This window comes from Ostrinia furnacalis, unplaced genomic scaffold (assembly GCF_004193835.3).
Source record: "Ostrinia furnacalis isolate ACB-3 unplaced genomic scaffold, ASM419383v2 OfSCF2600, whole genome shotgun sequence".
NCBI classification, from domain to species: Eukaryota; Metazoa; Arthropoda; class Insecta; order Lepidoptera; family Crambidae; genus Ostrinia; species Ostrinia furnacalis.
The window spans coordinates 807,817-828,294 of record NW_021132839.1 but is presented as its reverse complement, the minus strand read 5'-3'; the positions used below and the strand labels follow the sequence as shown (position 1 = coordinate 828,294).

At 41.3% G+C, this 20,478-nt stretch overlaps 1 protein-coding gene across 1 annotated transcript in view; it reads right to left on the bottom strand.

Annotated features, from left to right (window-relative positions):
• Positions 1-1,771: 1,771 nt before the first annotated feature.
• The window catches only part of POSH (SH3 domain containing ring finger posh), a 50,599-nt gene continuing 31,892 nt past the window's right edge, over positions 1,772-20,478 (bottom strand). Inside the window, exons 21-34 of the mRNA XM_028309054.1 lie at positions 19,700-19,883; positions 18,602-18,840; positions 17,570-17,716; positions 16,861-17,057; positions 16,262-16,432; positions 15,575-15,737; positions 14,866-15,189; positions 13,691-13,871; positions 12,649-12,763; positions 11,897-11,976; positions 11,470-11,663; positions 7,301-7,399; positions 5,139-5,246; positions 1,772-4,739 (exon numbers count right to left, since the gene is read on the bottom strand). Coding sequence (XP_028164855.1) covers positions 4,562-4,739; positions 5,139-5,246; positions 7,301-7,399; positions 11,470-11,663; positions 11,897-11,976; positions 12,649-12,763; positions 13,691-13,871; positions 14,866-15,189; positions 15,575-15,737; positions 16,262-16,432; positions 16,861-17,057; positions 17,570-17,716; positions 18,602-18,840; positions 19,700-19,883 — 2,380 coding nt within the window. The 3' untranslated portion in view covers positions 1,772-4,561. The remainder of the gene's footprint in view (positions 4,740-5,138; positions 5,247-7,300; positions 7,400-11,469; positions 11,664-11,896; positions 11,977-12,648; positions 12,764-13,690; positions 13,872-14,865; positions 15,190-15,574; positions 15,738-16,261; positions 16,433-16,860; positions 17,058-17,569; positions 17,717-18,601; positions 18,841-19,699; positions 19,884-20,478) is intronic.

Below are 20,478 nucleotides of genomic sequence, written 5' to 3'. Positions count from 1 at the left end.
CCACGCTCATTTCAAGACAAGACATTTTCTCTTACAATTACAAATACAATTTAACAAGATTTTAAGAACTTATAACTAAGTAGGTACTTACCTGGTACTGCAACTCCGGATCCATATTCTGCGAAATCACCTCTGGGTTCTCACGAAATGTTGGTATCCAACCTCTTCAAAAGTACACCACACACACACACCACTAGTTTTCACTATAACACCGGTTTCACGAAAGTTTCAAGACAAAAGTCACTCGTCACTAAATACGCGTTTAAAATCAAGTCGTGTCAATGTTTTTTTATTTATCACTTCACAGCACAAAATTAACTGATTTGTACTAAAGTCTACACTGAACCACACTGAACTAAAAATAATGAACCCCATTATTTTTTCAACTACCCTCCACTGAACTTCTTCTTCTTTTATTTTGGCAACGACTTGGTTTTGAGAACTATGATTTCGCCGATGTCACGTAAACAGCTTTGACAAAGTTACAGGATTTACAAAAACACAAAAATATTTTTCTTTATATTATTAAGTAAAAATTATTTGTGTGAATACCTAAAACGAAACAACTGAATTGAACTTTTCCAAGGATTCTCGAGCGCAATGTCAATGTCAGTGTCAAGAACACGCACGTCTCACCGGCCCACGTGACCAATGACGTCAAGCAGTTCATGTCACAGCCACACTGCACCGTGGGTCTTGTCTGGTGCAGTGCAATACGTAGGTACTGTATAGAGATGAGACGTATTTACTAGAACAGATCCACAAAGTAGGTATTTTACAGTACTAAGCGGCACCTATTCCAATTTTTAAAATACTTGATCCACCTAGTATTTTATAAATTACACGATTTCCGACCCTACCTTCAAAGTAATAGAGGTTATTATTGCGTAATCCGTAGTCGTGTATTACGCGCACCGAGTATTTCTCGCTAAGCTTATGTGCGAACGTAGAGATTCACTCCGTCTCTGTCTAACCAAACAAATTTAAGAGCGCGACGAAGCAAACGCACACAAACGTAGTCAAACCATATTCATGTAAAAAAGAAAAAAATATGTGAATATTTTTATGAAATTGATATCTTTTAAATACGCCAACTTTTAAGTTGACAGTCCTAAGCGTGTTGAAGTATGAAGGGAGGAATTATTATTCAATTTCAAATTGCATTATTCATATTACGGTTGTATCTTTTCAAAGAAAATTGTATTTTAAAGTCATATTACGTGGATTAGTCCGCACTAGTCGCGTCAAGTATGCTAAATTACTACGTACTAGGTGGAATAGGTATTTGGATCGAGTATTAATAAATACTAGGAATAGGTGCACCTAGTATCAAATTTACCTAGTATAACCCATCTCTATACTGTAGGGTACTTTTAATATTTATTTTAAACAACATACTGTCTTCTAGGCAGTCTGGAAAAGATCGCTTAATAGTAATAAAACCGCCTAGTCTCTTCTTTTCTTTGTTTTCTTATTTTTTATGGTGTGCAATAGTGTTTATCTATATTTTATTGATTTTTAACTAGCTCGGGTGACGTTTAACCGATTGAGTCCCAGACGGCATTAATTAATGTCATAACAATTGATTATCTATTGTGTCTAGATTCGCGGAGCTTGAAGGATTAAAAAACGTCAACTTTTAAACGTCCATGATTAACGAACACTTCTTTTACCTAAGGTCGTATGGAGGTCATCAATTTTAATATTTAATTGAAAATTCTTTCAGTTAAACTCGATATTGGGGAAGGGCAAACTGAAATAAAAGTTTGAATATAAGAAGAAATGTTTATTTCTTTCAAAATGTCCTAATTCAACCGTTCGATATGATTCACTTACGCTTACACTAAAAGCGAACGATACAAAATCAACGTAAAACAATGTTGGACCCGTTTCCCAATTATTTTAAATATTTATGTGATACTTTATTAAATTTTGAACATCAGAAATCTGAAATAGAGTAACGAATACTGTAAATTGTATCTAATATTTATAAACGCTACTCTATATTTTATATTTCATACAATTTGTAACATTTGAATAAATAGAGTGAAAATTGGAAAACGGTCCAAAATACATCTAGAATTTTCGAGTAGTTTCATGAAAATTCGTTGTGTGGATTATTAGAGAGAGAACGAAACAAATAAATACTAATTAAAACGAATCAGTTCTTTTGTGACCATTTTCTACAAAAATCAACACAAATGTATAAAATAATGAGGATTTTCAAAATAGCATACATGCAATTCATTACATACGAATACATTATAGAATACGTTTAAATGTACATAAGTAGAGTATACCGATACTACGATCGAGGGTTAGTTGAGCGTCGAACTTTACAGTATTTGTTATATTATAGACATCATTTTTGTGTATGGCCGATATCGGATTCAAAATTACGTTAATCAACGACTTTTAGCAGCACTGCAGTAACATTAATACTCGAAAGATTCAAGGGAGTCTTATTAGTACTCATTTACTAATATTTTGAAAAATATATAAACTTACAAAACTTTCAAAGGCAGTATTTCTCCCATCGTTCACGGTGCTTCCATAAAAATGCGTTAGACTATCTACTGTTATTATGTGAGAACATTGGGCAGACCCAATTTCACACCTATTTGTGCCACAGTGTAAGTTTGTGTTCATGTGAACACACAACACAGTCCAATGCTAATCAGACATCCACAAAAACAATTATAGACACGTCATTAAAGATAACCTACAATATTCGTGAATGATCCACCTTATTCAACAATATCTACATTAAAATTATCTAAACGGTACTGATTTATTGAATAACCAGTAAAAACAAACGTTTAAACAAGACTACATTATACAGTCTTAATTCCAAGTTTAAAAAATTTTGCTATTGAAAAGAATAAATTTTATTTAGAAAATTTAAAAATCCATTTATATAAATTACTTATCGTCTATACATATAAATCCTACAGTTTAAGTTGTATAAATTCAACCTGATCATAATGCATATCTAAATATTTATCTAAACTAGATGGATAATAATTACATGCGGTACATTAGATACTATTTAATTAAAAAGTTAAACCACCGAAATTAGGTTGAAAATCAATGTAATATTTTATGGCAGTGTCTTAAAACAATAATTATACGTAATAAGCGTATTGTTCTTAAATTATAAATTGAAATTAATGTGATAATAAGTAAAATTGTCTAAAAAGTATAAACAAAAGTTTATAAGAGTAAACAAGAAGGTGTAAATTATAAAAAGTTGTTTGACAATTTGTTTCCATTATTTACATATTAACGTTTACAGATTGTAGAACCGAACTTTTACAATAGTGCCTGTTATTTACATACTATAAAAATGTAAAATTGGTAAGTTTTTGTCAAATTATGCCTCCAAGGAATTATTGTTGCACTTCAAACGACAGAAGCTTCATATCGCCGCAATCGAAGGATTCGATTTCCAATACAAAAATAAATTCATATCATTATAACGGGAATAATTCCTTTGGCCCACAAATATTAACAACGATAGCAACCATTTAAAAATATCAAGACGGGCGTGAAATTTTTATACATTTTTGATTTTATTTTACAACAGAACTAGTTCAACATCTAACAAACACAGCAAACGTTATTATTATAATGTATTTGTAGAAACTTTAATAAAAAATGATAATAGCAACACTTGCATGCTTGGCTTTAGTACGACCACTGCTTTGATTTGATTTTAATAATTAAGTCCTTATTTTCAAAAAGTTGTTTGTGGGGTATTAGGGGTTGCCTATTTCAAAAAACTCACATGTTTTTTTAGTTAGACAAAACAGCGGATTGCTTTAGTCAGACGGTAATTGCTAAACAACTAGGAATATGGTAGGAATATGGTCGATTCCTAAAAGCCATACCATAAAACATTGTCATAAAACATTTTGAGTGAATTGTAATATACATTACTGATAACACGCATATACTATACAATAAGTCTAGTTATAGATCACTAGTTACTACAAAACCTCTATCAAGAGCGTTAAGCTGGACTGCTCGAGTCTCTTGTCTCTCGTGGTCAACACTTATAAGACAGAGACGGAAATAGTTTCTAGAGCTCTTATAATCATTGTCGAGTATTAAAAAAATAAACACAGCGCGGTCTACTCCCAAGCTCCCTGATTTTCCCTTACAAATCTAACCTAAGCCAAAGTTAGTCGAATCATCGAATTTATCGAGATTTACTTATTTTTAATATGGCAATTCATTAAATTACGATCATTACATAGCTGCTCTCTCGCTAGGTAGCGCCAATTCGGAATTATGTTAAATTCTGTGTTTGTTTAAAATCGTAATAAAAAATGTGTCATCAAATATGGCCTGTAATAGGCATCGTTTCCAAATTTTGTTAGTTGTCAAAACGCTATTATATCCCAGCAACACAAGCCGATGACGTCACAATTTCGCACAACTGACAATCAATTTCAGAGCGAGTAAAAATCGGGATTCACATTAGTTTTCAGGGCTAGAACAGTATTATTTTGGACTTAACTCGTGGAACTATTGGTTGGTTGACCCAATACATCGGCAGTCACTCGTGCGGACAACTCTGCACGAAGGAAGCTGGGAACAGCCCGGTGCGGCCGGTGCGTTGCAGCGTGCCTTTGTACCAGCCGTCGCCGCGCTTGCGAGATACCACCACTATGTCGTCCACTTTCAGTTCTAGCTCGTATTCCGAATTCGGCGGGTAAGGGACGATGCAGCGGAATCTGAAATATAATTGTGTAATGAGAATAGGGTTCATAAATATCTTAACTCTATTGTAACACCAATAAATGTACAGAGGAAAGTTAAGTGTTTATTAGGCTTGCAAACAGAATTATATTCTTTTCTTTTCCATGAGTCTCTTCTAAATCAAAACCGTAGGTTTATCAGATTTTGAATCTTTATTGATATTACTTTCTATATTCAAGATCATCATTGTATAATCTAATGAGTTAACATTGAAAAATCAACTTGATGCAACTAAGACAATCGGTATAACTATCAACAAAGTTGTTAACCTTCAATAAGTTCAAATATTTTATGCTAATGAACCTTAGACCATTAACCAGACCGCAAGACTAGAAATAATGAAGGATTTAAAATGAGTAAGAAATTGCACACACCTCTCTTTAACATTCTGCGAGTGGTGGCGGTCTCTCCGCACCGCGGTCACGTCTAGCGACTGCGACTTGCGGTGCTGCGACTGCCACGGCCCGTCGTTGTTGGTTGAACTGCAATCGAAGATTACGTTCAAACGTGTGGAAGGATAAATACGTGATCGTATTTATTTAACGCAATCAGATATCGGTGGTTATGTGAAAATTTTCAAGTGCAACCCAAAATCGTAGGACTCTAGGAGAATTTCTAGATTTACAATATGTATTAAAAGTTAACTTATATCATAGTGTATAATTAATAACATAGTGAAGTGAACATGATGCGAGTGAAACCAACTGTGGAGTCGATGATGATAGCGTCATACAATAAGCACAAAAACAAAACAAACAAAATAACACATTAAAAAGCTTAACAATATCATAACATCGCCGTTAAATCTGTGACTTCTATTATTATCCCTTTATTTAACTTTTTTGATTAACTATTTCAGGTAAACAAATTGTTTACCACATATTTTATACCAGTAACAGTGCATGCAAATTAAATTGAATTAGTAGTCTTTATTAATATCAAACAGAGCTCGTTACCTTGATAGTTTCTGATTGACTCAGTCGCCTTACCTATAACTGGGCCTACACCAAAACTTGCGCTGGCGCACCCACGCGTGTTTGTATCGAAGAATAGTATAAGCAGCGCAATGTGGCGCAGACGCGAAAGACGGATTTCGACACACGTCGCGAGGGGCGAATGTACAGTCGCGGAATGAAAAGGTTCGTCACCTTAGTGTCGGTTTTCGCTTGCACTAGGTACTGTGAGTCAAACCTGCCAACATAACAGTTCAAGAAACAGTGCTGCTAACATTTAAATAAATATGACGTTTGCTAACGAATAAGGTTTTGCTTGTTTATTTTTCTATCCCATCAGTGCAATGCAATGATGACATTGACCAATTGACAATAGTTTTTTTATTTAATACGAATATTAATGGCGGGTTGAACCAACAAGAAGGTTTTAGTTTATCAATCATAATAATCTTCTTGACAAGTTAAATCGTCAAACAACTTTGGTCTGAAAAATTTTGAACTTTACTGGCGAACAGTTAAAGATTATTTTCTCTAACTCGAGATTATTCTGTAACATAGTTTCAAAAGGTAATATGTGCTCGCGATTCGTTGAAGGAATCAATTTGTAAACTGACGAACCTTTTCATTCCGCGACTGTACAACCCGATCGAGCTAACTGCGTACCACGCTGGAATGCGACTCTTCTCGCACTCACCTCGCGTTCGCCCCGTCCGTACCAGAGCGTCGACATGACGTCACGACTGCCAGGTACGCAGTAACTCGACCGGGTTATAACAGCACGCCTCAGCTGCGTCAGTGGGCCTCAACCAACGTGGAATCATCCGGTGGGCTTGTACCGCGAGGGCGGGACAATGGTACTAGGGTCGAGCTTCAGTAAAGTCCGTCGCTCTAGCGATTCCCCCAACACCGACCAGCCATGAGCGTATAGCTTTCGAGCCTTCAGGTTCAGAATGTCCAATTTCCAAAATGTCCAACGGTTTCAAAATTTCCAATTCCCGGAATGTCCAGTTCCCGAAACGTCCAATTCCCAAAATGTCCAATCTTCTATTATGATGGGTTAACTTATTTAACAAAGTTCTCATAGGCTTTCTTTAAAAATTTTAAATAAATGACCATACTTAAATTTAAATAATCATTTATTTATTTACAAATTATTCTTTCCTTTTTAGGTCAAAAGAAAAAAAAGAAAAAATATAAATAACTATTCATACTTGTACGAGTATAAAGTGCAGTAGGTACCAATTTTTTCTACGTACTTTTTACAAATAATACTCTATGTTTATATGCCGATTTCGCAAAAACTAAACGCATTCGTACACTACTATTCGTACACACAACATTTTGGGAATTGGACGTTTCGGGAACTGGACATTTCAGGAATTGGACATTTCGGGAATTGGACATTTCGGGAATTGGACATTTTGGGAATTGGACTTTCTGGGAATTTGACATTTTGAAACCGTTGGACATTTTGGGAATTGGACATTCCGGACCTGAAGGCTTTCGACTTTCGAGCTATAAGCCCGAACCGGCCAATAAGTCGAAGGAACCCGAATCGAGCTGCGCCAATGCTGTGTACTCACCGCGCGTGCTCATGGACGCACAGTACGGCGGCATGCTCCTTGTGGCGCCGCTCGGTGCCGGGCAGCGCGCGCAGAAGCTGCGACGGACACGAGCCGGACCTGTGTTATTGTGCGATTAGTCGTCGACGAGTCAAGTGTTCGCTTTTTTAGGGTTCCGTAGTCCTGACAAGGAACCCTTATAGTTTCGATATGTCTGTCTGTCCGAGGTTTTGCTTGGAAACTATTCGCACTAGAGAGCTGTAATTTTGTGGAGGTATGTAATATGTATATTAATCACGCCGACAAAACGGTAAAATAAAATACTGAAAAAAATTTTTTTTAATAACCTCCAAGTTTTAATCTGTGTGCGATTCGGATTCAGAGCGTGCATATGCCGAAATGCCAGCTAAAACTGAGCGGGAACGGCACTAAAACACGGGCGCGAAATTTTAGTTGAAATGGAACGCGATAGTTTAAAATCATATAATCTGGATATTTTAAGGTTTCAAAGCTGGATCAAAAGCTGGAGCGTTTTTGATCTGTGTGCAATAGACTATTGCTACCATTCCCCAATGATTCGAAATCACAACTTTTTTTAAAAGACTATTCTGGTCTTAAAAAAATAATTAATTTTAAATTACCTGTAAAATAAGATTTTAGGTTGCATTGTAATTAAAAAAGTAGTTTGAATTGACAAAATAGTGACGTCACTTGCTGTATTGCCATATAAAATCTATACAAGTCTCGTTATGACAGTTTTAAAAAGTACATCAATTGATTGGTGGTGTCAAATAGTCTAATAAGTACCATCAAGCTAATATTCCAGTTAATCCCTCCAAGAAAGCTTACATACGTGCTTGTGTTAGGAGAGGGTTCACAGCCCAGGGATCAAAATAACCCACTTTATATCGTCTACATTTCAGCACACGAGAACTCATTTGCATCGAAATAATTCCGGACAAGGTCCTTACTTTATACCTAGATTCATAGTACTCCTTAGGTGAGAATCTCATTACGAGAAAGATCTTTTTTTTTGTAACTTGTAATCAATCATGGTGTAGGTAAATTGAAGCAACGAAGAACTGAATTCAAAACTGGGGATTCACTTGACTTGTCGATATTACACAGAGGTGTGAGGCGACACAAACGCATACAATGTGATGAGTGCTGTGTTAGCCCAACCGGTAAATCATTTTGTACTTCCCGCTCAACATCAGTATCTGATTCTGTTGATTATATCATTATTATTAATTTTATTTATTTATACTTTTGCACATAAGACTGTACAGTGGCGGACTTAATGCCAGCTGGCATTCTCTGCCAGTCAACCCCAGGTCGAGTAGAGAGACTAAGGCGGTACAATAAATGAGCAAGTTTCATTTATGTACTTTTACAAATAACCAAATAATATTCAAGATATCGAGCGAGAAACACAGCAGCACACATAATGTTAACACACAAACGCATGCGTGCACAAAGCACAAACAATGATTGAGGATGGTCGGTGAAATAATAATAACATTTAACTCCTTTTAAGATAACAAGAATTTTAAACTGTTAATTATGAAAAATCTAAAACGTTAAAATAACGGTATAGTTGTGGCCAATGAGTTGCTGTCATAGTGACATTGACAATACGTCAATGTCACACGAGAATCAAACGTCAGGATAGAGGGACGTGCGGAGACGACTCCGCGCGCTTTTGTGCTAAGTGATGAATTGTATCTAAAATAAGGCAATATAATGTATAAGATGAGTATCCAGTGTTTTATTTATGAGAATAGATCTACCGGCCTCTAATAAAACTTAATGAGGATCAGTACTGTTGTAGAAAATTCAATAAAACTAGTATCTACGTTAATCTTTAAGACATAAGAAAGATATATCTTTTTGAATTATCCAAATCGGACCATTACTTACGAAGATATTAAGTAATAAACATAGGCCGTTTTTGCCGCTAAAAGTCAACGTACGCAAGGNTATCACCTTAGCATTTTGTACCGCCGTAGCAATGTGAGCCGTATCACGAGGCGGTAGGATGCAATATCGCGTACCTTGTCGTGCTTGAGTCGCAGCCTAGTATCACCTTAGCATTTTGTACCGCCGTAGCAATGTGAGCCGTATCACGAGGCGGTAGGATGCAATATCGCGTACCTTGTCGTGCTTGAGTCGCAGCCTAGTATCACCTTAGCATTTTGTACCGCCGTAGCAATGTGAGCCGTATCACGAGGCGGTAGGATGCAATATCGCGTACCTTGTCGTGCTTGAGTCGCAGCCTAGTATCACCTTAGCATTTTGTACCGCCGTAGCAATGTGAGCCGTATCACGAGGCGGTAGGATGCAATATCGCGTACCTTGTCGTGCTTGAGTCGCAGCCTAGTATCACCTTAGCATTTTGTACCGCCGTAGCAATGTGAGCCGTATCACGAGGCGGTAGGATGCAATATCGCGTACCTTGTCGTGCTTGAGTCGCAGCCTAGTATCACCTTAGCATTTTGTACCGCCGTAGCAATGTGAGCCGTATCACGAGGCGGTAGGATGCAATATCGCGTACCTTGTCGTGCTTGAGTCGCAGCCTAGTATCACCTTAGCATTTTGTACCGCCGTAGCAATGTGAGCCGTATCACGAGGCGGTAGGATGCAATATCGCGTACCTTGTCGTGCTTGAGTCGCAGCCTAGTATCACCTTAGCATTTTGTACCGCCGTAGCAATGTGAGCCGTATCACGAGGCGGTAGGATGCATTTCCGCGTACTTTTCGTGCTTGAGTCGCAGCCTAGTATCACCTTACCAATTTGTACCGCCGTAGCAATGTGAGCTGTATTACGAGACGGTAGGATGCATTTCCGCGTACTTTTCGTGCTTGAGCCGCAGCCAATATGAGCCGTATTACAAGGCGGTAGGGTGTAGTTCCGCGTACCTTATCGTGCTTTGTAGCCAGCATAGTACCGCTGTAGCAATGTGAGCCGTATTACGAGGCAGTAAGATGCATTTCCTTGTACCTTGTCGTGCATGAGCCGCAGCCAATGTGAGCCGTATTACAAGGCGGTAGGGTGTAGTTCCGCGTACCTTATCGTGCTTTGTAGCACAGAATAAGTAATAGTACAGGTACAGAAGGTTTACTCCGCACGACGATTTAAATAAATGCGAGTCTTGCTGGGACGCGATACAGTGGAATTCAGCTCGCACAGCACTACGTACCTACAATTTTATTCACCTACAAGTTTTGTCTCTTTCTATCGCGTGCCTCTGAACTCTTCTTACGCTGTTAGGGTTGCTGTCTAGTGAAAAAATAATTAATCTACTTATTTGTAATGAGGTACGTATGTAGGTAAGTAAAAATAACATTTCAAATATACCTAATTAGGATTAAAAAAACTTGTTCTATTACAATGTCTTCATTCATACCTACNGTCTGTCTGTCTGTCTGTTACGCTTTCCCGCTTAAACCTCGCAACCGATTTTGATGAAATTTGGCATAGAGATAGTTTGAGTCCCGGGAAAGAACATAGGATAGTTTTTATCCCGGTTTTTGAAACAGGGACGCGCGCGATAAAGTTTTTCTGTGACAGACAAAATTCCACGCGGGCGAAGCCGCGGGCGGAAAGCTAGTACACAAATAATATTCAAGATATCGAGCGAGAAATACGGCAGCACACATAATGTTAACACAAAAACGCATGCGTGCACAAAGCACAAACAATGATTGAGGATGGTCAGTGAAATAATAATAACATTTAACTCCTTTTAAGATAACAAGAATTTTAAACTTAATTGGGTAATGCTATCGTGTAATTTACCCTGTCAACGCCTAAACTAGCACGGAAACGAACTCGAAATGAAGTCAGAACTTCACTTCGGGTATGTTCGTTTGATCACTCTGGTGGCAGAGCGAGCTATCTTTGAGAAGAGTATAACGTCAATGAAGTTCTAATAGTCAGTGCCTTAGTAATTTTTAAGGTTTTATTAACATTTTGATGCCATTGGATGAAGAAAGACCGAGTGCTTTTTCCGAACAATCTCCTTTAAAATGTAAATTTTTGACTTACGCACTGTTAGAACTTCACTGACGATAAAGTGCTCTAAAAAAGCCTATCTGGAAGAGATCACCGATAAGACAGCCTTAATAATGCAGTCTCTTTTATTTTGTCTTGACTTGTGTAGTGTAGTGTTTATCTATCTATCACTGACCTGACATGCACGGGGTGGTGTTGCGAGGCTAGGTTCAGCATCAGAGACGTCCCAGGCCCGTCTTCGAACACAGGATTGTCCATACTGTAGCCACTGGGAGGCGGGGACTTGCATTTCTTCATGGCTGCCAGCCGCTTCATGAGACTAACGCCAGTTGATATGGAGGACTTTTCTGACTTGGATTTCTCTTTTGACTGTTTGGGAAAATGTACTGTTCTGAGGTGGTCGTAACTTTGGTTATTGTTTGGTTATAGTAACTACGAGCAAATACTAGTGCAAACACACAATACAGGTACTTTTATATTTAGAAAGTCGGCTCTGTTGGAATTTAATTCTGTGGTTTTCGGAAAAGCACACCGCTGCCACCGCTGGTCATAAAATCTTATTGAAACTTAATTACTAAAAAGTTTTTAAGTTACCTACTTACCTTTTCAGATCTAGGGGTGTTTTGTTGTTGCTGTAGCTGAGCCTGTGGACTCACGCTCCAAGGGTATGTCAGCGGTTGTGCTGTTGACAGAATTTAGATAATGGTAAAAAAAAAATAGGCATTTTTTTTTTATTAGTATTTGTGTAACGCCTGAACAAATACATAGGGCAATATTTTGGCGTTAGCCATACATTTCGAATATAAAAAATATATAATTTAACTATTGAGGTATGTCTCGTTCCTGTCGGGTCTGGGTTTTTTTTCTATGGAGCGTGACCGTTCTTCTTTTATTTAAAATTTAAATTTTGTTATCATAGAAATGTGTTTGTGATGTCATTGTCACAACTATTTTTTTTTTCATTCATTATCATTTTACAAAGGAAGTTCTTAAACATTATTCCAATTTATTGCATTGGCATAAACCACTGAGGTTTGTTTGCTATTACTTTGAAAGAAGGTATAAATAAATAAATAAATATCCTTGGACATTTTACACTGCGCCGCTAGTCCCAAACTAAGTAAAGCTTGTACTATGGGTACTAGACAACGGATATAAACGTACTTAAATACTTTTTTTTTTGTAAATACATACATATTATACATAGAAAACACCCAGACCCGTCACAGAAATTAAAATTCATCATTTCAATTGGCCGGGAATCGAACCCGGGACCTCTCGGCACAGTAGTCCGTTCTGAACCACTACCACTACACCAAACGGCCGACAAATGTATGTTAACTTAAATACGTACCATTGGCGTTGGGCGGGGATTGCGCCCTGGGCGGCGCGTCGGGCGGCGCCAGGCTGCCGCTGGGCGGCGGCGCCTGCGTCGGCTTGGCCACCGCCGTCACTGGGGACGCTGTACTCTGCAAACAACATTTACGTCACTATTTACGTCAACCGTGACGCTACATCTACGATATCATAAATGTCCAACAATGAACCGTCCCAGCTATGACATTGTCAAGAGGGCGCTACTATCTATACTGGATTATTAGTTCCAATTTTTGCCATGTTGAACAAACAGGAAGGCGCTACTATCAATACTGGGTTAGTTTTTGATATTCGCTATTTGGCGTTTCAGGATACTGATACCCCGCAGACTACAGACTTTTTTGTCGGCGGATAGTATGATCGGGGCTTGATCAGTATGAACATACATGAAATACGCACCATACACTGATTTGGTGTCGCAGATTCTTCATACAAATTATAACGACTAAAAGTCCTTAGTAATATTATGCGAACTACTTCCACGGAGGCAACGTTGCATTTGGATATCTTCTTGAAGCAGTTGCGATTGAGTTACAATATTCAAGCGGATCACGAATGTTGTATAGACCCAGCAATGTCAAAAAGCTGGCAATGAAAGAAAAAAGGGAGATAGTACTTTTTAGCGCTCCTTAAAATCGGCTGAAATGTCGATTGCACCGCACAGTGCTCGCAACGTGGCGGGAATATTGCATTGTGAGCCGAATAAGGAGGCAGTATGGTGCAGTTCCGCATACTTTGTCATGCTTGAGCGTAGTCTTTTACCACCGCAGCAATGTGAACCGTATTGCGAGGCAGTAAGGTGCAGTTTATTTATTTATTAGGTACACCAACAACGTCACATACATAATACAGTTATACATTTTAACATGGTTTAATACATGATACGTATATGACCTCAATTACAGGTATACACAACATTTCTTTTTGCAATGTTAGGGTAATTATACACTAGTAAAAACAAAAATCAATTGAATAGAGTTTAGAGTTTAAGCACCGAACAATATAAAGTTTCCTTGTACCTTGTCGTGCTTGAGGCGCGGCGAGTGCTTGGCGGGCGCCACGTAGTTGCCGGGGAACACGCCGCAACGCGCCGAACGTTCGCCGCAGCCTTTGTACCAGCCGTCGCGGCATCTCTCCGTCACTGTGTACACCGCTGTGGGAGGTAAAACAACTTTATCATAATATTTCACTAATATGGGTCTAAAATAAATATATAACTCTGTCATGTCACTTAACTAAGCCTAAAACAATGGAATTATATTCATGCCCGTTACAAAGATAATAGATATTCGAAATACAGGCCCTTATCCACTCTTAAAAGTTTCTACAATTGATTTTCTTTGTTGTTTAAAGACATTTTTTAAATAAATAAATAATAAAAAATAAATAATAATTTATTCTCATAAAGACAAAATATTTATTTATTTTATTTATTTATTCTTCAGCACACAAAGTAACAAATACAATGTGTAAATATCCCACTTATAGATCGTTTCATCCACGAAGACGCGCCCCACCATTCTTCCTCTAATGTTTGAGTGTTATCGGTACACACTATACTATATCTATGAGTGCACACGCACACTACAATAATGACGCTCGGATTGCTCGGATCAAAATCCCCGCAAACCGCACTTCGTGGTTTGGCCATCATCATCATTTCAGCCATAGGACGTCCACTGCTGAACATAGGCCTCCCCCAATGCTTTCCGTGCTGCCCGGTTGGTCGCGGCCTGCGTCCCACGCCTTCCTGCTACCTTTATGATGTCGTCGGTCCACCTTGTGGGTGGACGTCCCACGCTGCGATTTCCGGTACGCGACCTCCACTCCAGAACCTTGCTGCTTCATCGGCTGTCAATTCTGCGTACTATGTGCCCTGCCCATTGCCACTTCAGCTTGCTAATCTGTCGGGCTATGTCAGCGACTTTAGTTCGTTTACGGATCTCCTCATTTCTGATTTGATCTCGTAAAGAAACACCAAGCATAGCCCTCTCCATAGCACGCTGTGCAACTTTGAGCTTCTGTATAAGGCCTATAGTGAGAGGTCACGTTTCCGAACCATAAGTCATCACTGGTAACACACATTGGTTGTACACTCTAATCTTCAAAATCAAAATAAAAAATCAAAAATATTTATTCAGTTTAGACCACAAGTGGCACTTATGAACGTCAATAGAAAATAATNCGGATGTACCGCGCGGAGTGAGCCAGGCCTGTTTGTAGCCAGTAAAGTACGATGAGCCGTATTGCGAGGCAGTAAGATGCATTTCCTTGTACCTTGTCGTGCTTGAGGCGCGGCGAGTGCTTGGCGGGCGCGACGTAGTTGCCGGGGAACACGCCGCATCGCGCCGAGCGCTCGCCGCAGCCTTGTACCGCCGCAGCAATGTGAGCCGTATTGCGAGGCAGTAAGATCCATTTTCGCGTACCTTGTCGTGCTGGAGTCGCAGCCTTGTACCAGCCGTAGCAATGTGAGCCGTATTGCGAGGCAGTAGGGTGCAGTTCCGCGGACTTTGTCGTGCTTGAGCCGCAGCCAATGTGAGCCGTATTACAAGGCGGTAGGGTGTAGTTCCGCGTACCTTATCGTGCTTTGTAGCCAGCAAAGTACGACAAGGCTATGTGAGCCGTATTGCGGGCTCGTAAGGTCCATTTCCGCGTACCTTGTCGTGCTTGAGTCATAGCCTTGTACCACCGCAGCAATGTGAGCCGTATTACGAAGCAGTAAGGTGCAGTTCCGAGTACCTTGTCGTGCTTGAGTGGCACCCTTGTACCACCTTAACAATGTGAGCTGTATTGCGAGGCAGTAAGATCCGTTTCCGCGTACCTTGTCGTGCTTGAGTCGCAGCCTTGTACCGCCGCAGCAATATGAGCCGTGTTGCGAGACAGTAAGGTGCAGTTCCGTATACCTTGTCGTGCTTGAGCCGCACCCTTGTACCAATGTGAGCCGTATTGCGAGGCAGTAAGATCCATTTCCTTGTACCTTGTCGTGCTTGAGGCGCGGCGAGTGCTTGGCGGGCGCGACGTAGTTGCCGGGGAACACGCCGCAACGCGCCGAGCGCTCGCGGCAGCCTTTGTACCGCCGTAGCAATGTGAGCCGTATTACCACAGAATAATAATAAGTACTACGTACAAGAGTTTTACTTCGCGAAGTTATTTAAAAAAATGTATGCTCAATGTCATTAACAATATGGTGTAATTTAGCCTGTCTCAAGAGTCAAGTACCATTTTGTTGACAAACGTCAGTGATCGGCACTGCGCCGAAGCTATAGGGCTGACTTCGGTAAAATTATGTGACGTGAGGTGCCAAACTGCGGAAAATGGCGGAGAAAATACATGATTTAGCATGAATTATCATGAATAAGTAGTCTTGAGGCAACTTAAAAAAGAACATTCTGTGTTTTTATTATTATTTAGGCAGTTAAATACTGTACAGTATTTAGTACACCATTTTCTTTATTTTCTTCCATCATACACAAGAATACGCGTGCGTGAGTCAATGTTCGCTCGTATGTGAGGCCTTGTCGAATAGTGTCCTGTAGGTGGGCCATCGTGCGTGTTTTGTTTTCGATGTAAACTCGCGGAGATGAACAGGCCTGGTATTACGAAGCAGTAAGGTGCAGTTCCTTGTACCTTGTCGTGCTTGAGGCGCGGCGAGTGCTTGGCGGGCGCCACGTAGTTGCCGGGGAACACGCCGCATCGCGCGGAACGTTCGCCGCAGCCTTTATACCAGCCGTCGCGGCAACGCTCCGTTACTGTGTACACCGCTATAGAACATACAACAAAACACATCACTCAAGTCAGCAGCGACACAATAATATCAAGGTGTTCACGATAATTTTGAATTACATACAACTTATCTAACTAGATCTAAAACAATGAACTAGCGTTATAGCCGTAACCGGGATAAATGGAATTAGCGACCGCCCGCGACTTCGTACACGTAGCTCCCGTTATATCCCCTTAGGTGTTGAATTTCGCAAAATCCCGTCTTAGTGAGCACCTACGTTCTAAAAGGAACCCCCATGCAAAATTTGAGACTCCTAGCACTTGTAGTTTCTGAGATTTCGTGGTGAGCAGTTAGTCAGTGACCTTTCGTTTTTTATACATACAGGCCTTCTTTCTGCTCGACAAGTTATACAATCAATTTTGAACCTTAACACAACGACACAAAGCTCAAAATCATTCGTCCTACCTCCTTTCTTCAACTCCAGCTCGTCTGGCTTCTGCGGCTTGTAAGGGTACAAAGCGACGTAAGCAGCGGGCAGCGGACGCTCGTTACTGCGCGAGCGCCGCCGTCGCCTCTCTCGCTCCCTCTCGCGCTGGCCGCCGTCTCTGTCTCGCTCTGGCACGTGGTCTAGTAGGCTGGTGGTGAGGATCTCTGCTGAATGCCTGTAAAACAAAAAATAGTGGAATTAGAACCTTTGGCAGTCGCAAATGTGAGATCCATGCATTATTATGTTAAAACACGGTGTTCAAACTTTTGACTATGTTCATATATTGGATTATTAACTCTAGTACCTCAGCTAGACTACTTACGAAGTTGGCCGAAGTTAATAATGCAGATACGCACTTCATTTGGCTTCGAGCAACCTCTCCCGATTTTCGATTGCTGTCGGTACAAAGGGCTTAAAGCGTTGAAGTTTGAACACTGTCTGACTGACTATACTATTCGGCTAACTTCGGTATTTCGTCGAAGCGCCGCGAAGAGAAGAAAAGCTCATAGTGTATTAGAGAAGTGCGTTAGACGATTCATCATCATCATCATCATCTCAGCCACAGGACGTCCACTGCTGAACATAGGCCTCCCCCAATGCTTTCCATGTTACCCGGTTGGTAGCGGTCTGCGTCCAGCGCCTTTATGATGTCGCCGTTAGACGATTGCGTTAAAACAAATCATTCACCTGTTCTGCGTAGCGTGCGATCCTTGCAGATGCTCGGCCGGCGTGAGCGAGTGCCGCTTGTCGCGCGCGCGCCCCGCGTACTCCTTGTGAGCTGGCGACAGCGCCGCTTGTAGCCCTAGGCCGAAGTTGAGTAGGGAGTCCGGCCCACTGTAGATAGTTTTTTTTTTTTTAAATATCCTTGGACATTTTACACTGCGCTTCTAGTTCCAAACTAAGCTCTAAGCTTGTACTATGGGTACTAGACAACGGATATAAACATACTTAAATACTTTTTTTTTTTTGTAAATACATACATATTATACATAGAAAACACCCAGTCCAATACAAACAAATATGTTCATGCACACAAATGTTTGTACTGTGCGGGAATCGAACCCGCAACCTCCGGAATAGTAGTCCGTTTCGAACCACTACACCAAACGGCCGACAAAAACCGTTAACACACATATCAAGGTAAACAGTGTAGCTTCTTATGTCATTGTAATACGTGTTTATTTGTAACAAAATTCTGGTGTATTGTCGCCGATCATAACACTGAAAAAAATGTTTGGTGACTGCTTACACAACAAAAGTGACCACCGAACTAAGTGTTAACTATAACCAAACTAAGTCTAGCTCACTACAGAACTATTTGTTTAATTTACACAACATTTTGTTCCTCATAACCAAAGTGTTCGGTGGTCACTTTTGTTGTGTAAGCAGTAACCAAACATTTTTTTCAGTGAACAAAAGCTAATAAACCATAAAACATCACACACATCACAACCACGGGTGGATGTGAACATCAAACAACCGCGGTGGAGGTGACGTCATGTGTGTGACTTCAAACGCAAAATGAAGTAAAATTGAGAGAGATATCATTATGCCAGAGTTGCGGGTTTCGGCTGCTTGCGTGATATTTAAACACAGCTTGCAGTATGAATTCAGGATTTATTTCAGGAGTAAGGAGAAATTAATTTACAAAACAACTTTCAAAGCTAGCGCGTTAAACTCGTTCCGTTCAGCTTTGAGCTAAGAGGATATGAAACTCACCTAGACCGCAATACGGTCTTAGAAGACGAAGGGGCGTCCAGTCTTGGCTCACTAGTTGCATTCTCTGTCGCCTCTTGATTCTGCGCGGTTTGCGTCGCCGATCCACTCGCATTCGATGCGGTGGAGGCGTTCAGTTTGGGACTTTCAGAAGGCGGCAAACTGACGTTGAGAGAGGTGTTGGTTGCGGTGGAACTCTCGTTCAGACTCAGTACTCCCATTGAAGTATTGAGCGAAGATTCCTGGTGGAAACAAAATATTGTTAAAACAATGAACTTTGTAGACCAGGGACCTAGTCCATTTGAGAAGTGCCCAGTGGGGAGTATGCCTAAGCGCAGACCACCGACTTTTTAGTTGGCCGATAGTTGGGTCGGGCTGTTAATCAGTATGGGCATCTGTAAAAGTGCGCACATTGGTATCAGCCGATTCTTCGGCTGATTAATAAGTCTGTAGTCAACGGGGAGTCTAAGGAGGTGCGGCACGCGGTGGCTCTCCTTTTGTGAGATGACTGTTTCGGCGGAGAAGGAGCGAGAGGTCTCGGTTGGTCAACCTATAACCTATAACCTATTATACAGCTAGTAGCTGTAGTAGGTTGGTTGGTTGGTGGGGGTCCCCACTGATCGTCCAGGACCAGACAGCAGAAAAGCTTTCGCCCTCCTCCTTTCTTAGGCTCGGTTTCCACCAAGGCGGAACGGAGCGGAGAAGTGATTTGAATAACCTATCAGATTTTTTGGTTTCGTAGTACTCCGCGCGTCTTTTGTTCTCGATGCCTGTTCGGAGAGATGATACCTGGCCGTAGGCTAAGACAGCCGAATGTACACACCTGCTCGGGCGCCGGCAGCACGGTGGGCGGGCAGGCGTTGTTGTCGGGCGAGCTGGGCAGGCTGGGCTCGGCGCTGTCGCAGGCGTGGTGGTGGTCCCGCCGTCCGTACAGAGCGTCGGTGTGACGTCACGTTACACACACCTGCTCGGGCGCCGGCAGCACGGTGGGCGGGCAGGCGTTGTTGTCGGGCGAGCTGGGCAGGCTGGGCTCGGCGCTGTCGCAGGCGTGGTGGTGGTCCCGCCGTCCGTACAGAGCGGCGGTGTGACGTCACTACACACCTGCTCGGGCGCCGGCAGCACGGTGGGCGGGCAGGCGTTGTTGTCGGGCGAGCTGGGCAGGCTGGGCTCGGCGCTGTCGCAGGCGCTGGCGCTGCTGCTGCTGTTGGGCGTGGTGGTGGAGCTCACGCCGAACGACGATGGTGTGTTCATACTCGAGCTCGAGTCTGAGCTCGCGTTGTTTGAACTGGAATAAACAATATCAGACTCATTATTATTATTGGTTTTTGGGCCTTCATTTGCGCCAGCTCGACCAGGTTTGATCTATTGTGGCCGCCCTTGTCTTTAGAGTTCACTGCTTAGTCCCGTTGAGTCTATAAATTTCCAGATTCTTTGGAGCGTGATATCTGCTATCTCATCCGGGTGCATGATGTGTCGCCAGGGTCGCTCATCCGGGTGCATATCAGACTCAATCAGTTGGACTGTAACAACCTTCTCCATTGCAATTTCTTTGAGACAATGTTATATGATCTTTGAAATCGGTATGGTGGTCGCATAAGGGTTAAATTTCGTGCGCAACCGGTCGCAAGAATCAGCCACTCGCGCCTCGGCGTGTATTCCTAACGCTGGCGTCCGCTACACGAGTCACGTGAGCGCTTGCAAGAGTTCAACGACCTCACATCGGGTGGCCCGGGGAGTGAAATGATAGCCGAAGACGATGTTCGGGTATATTCGAGCGCTATTCGTAAAATGTGACGTCACATAAAATCTGCGAGACATTAGAAAGTGTTTTAATGCTTACCTGAAATTCACAGGAAAATGTTCATGCGCTCGGACATTCT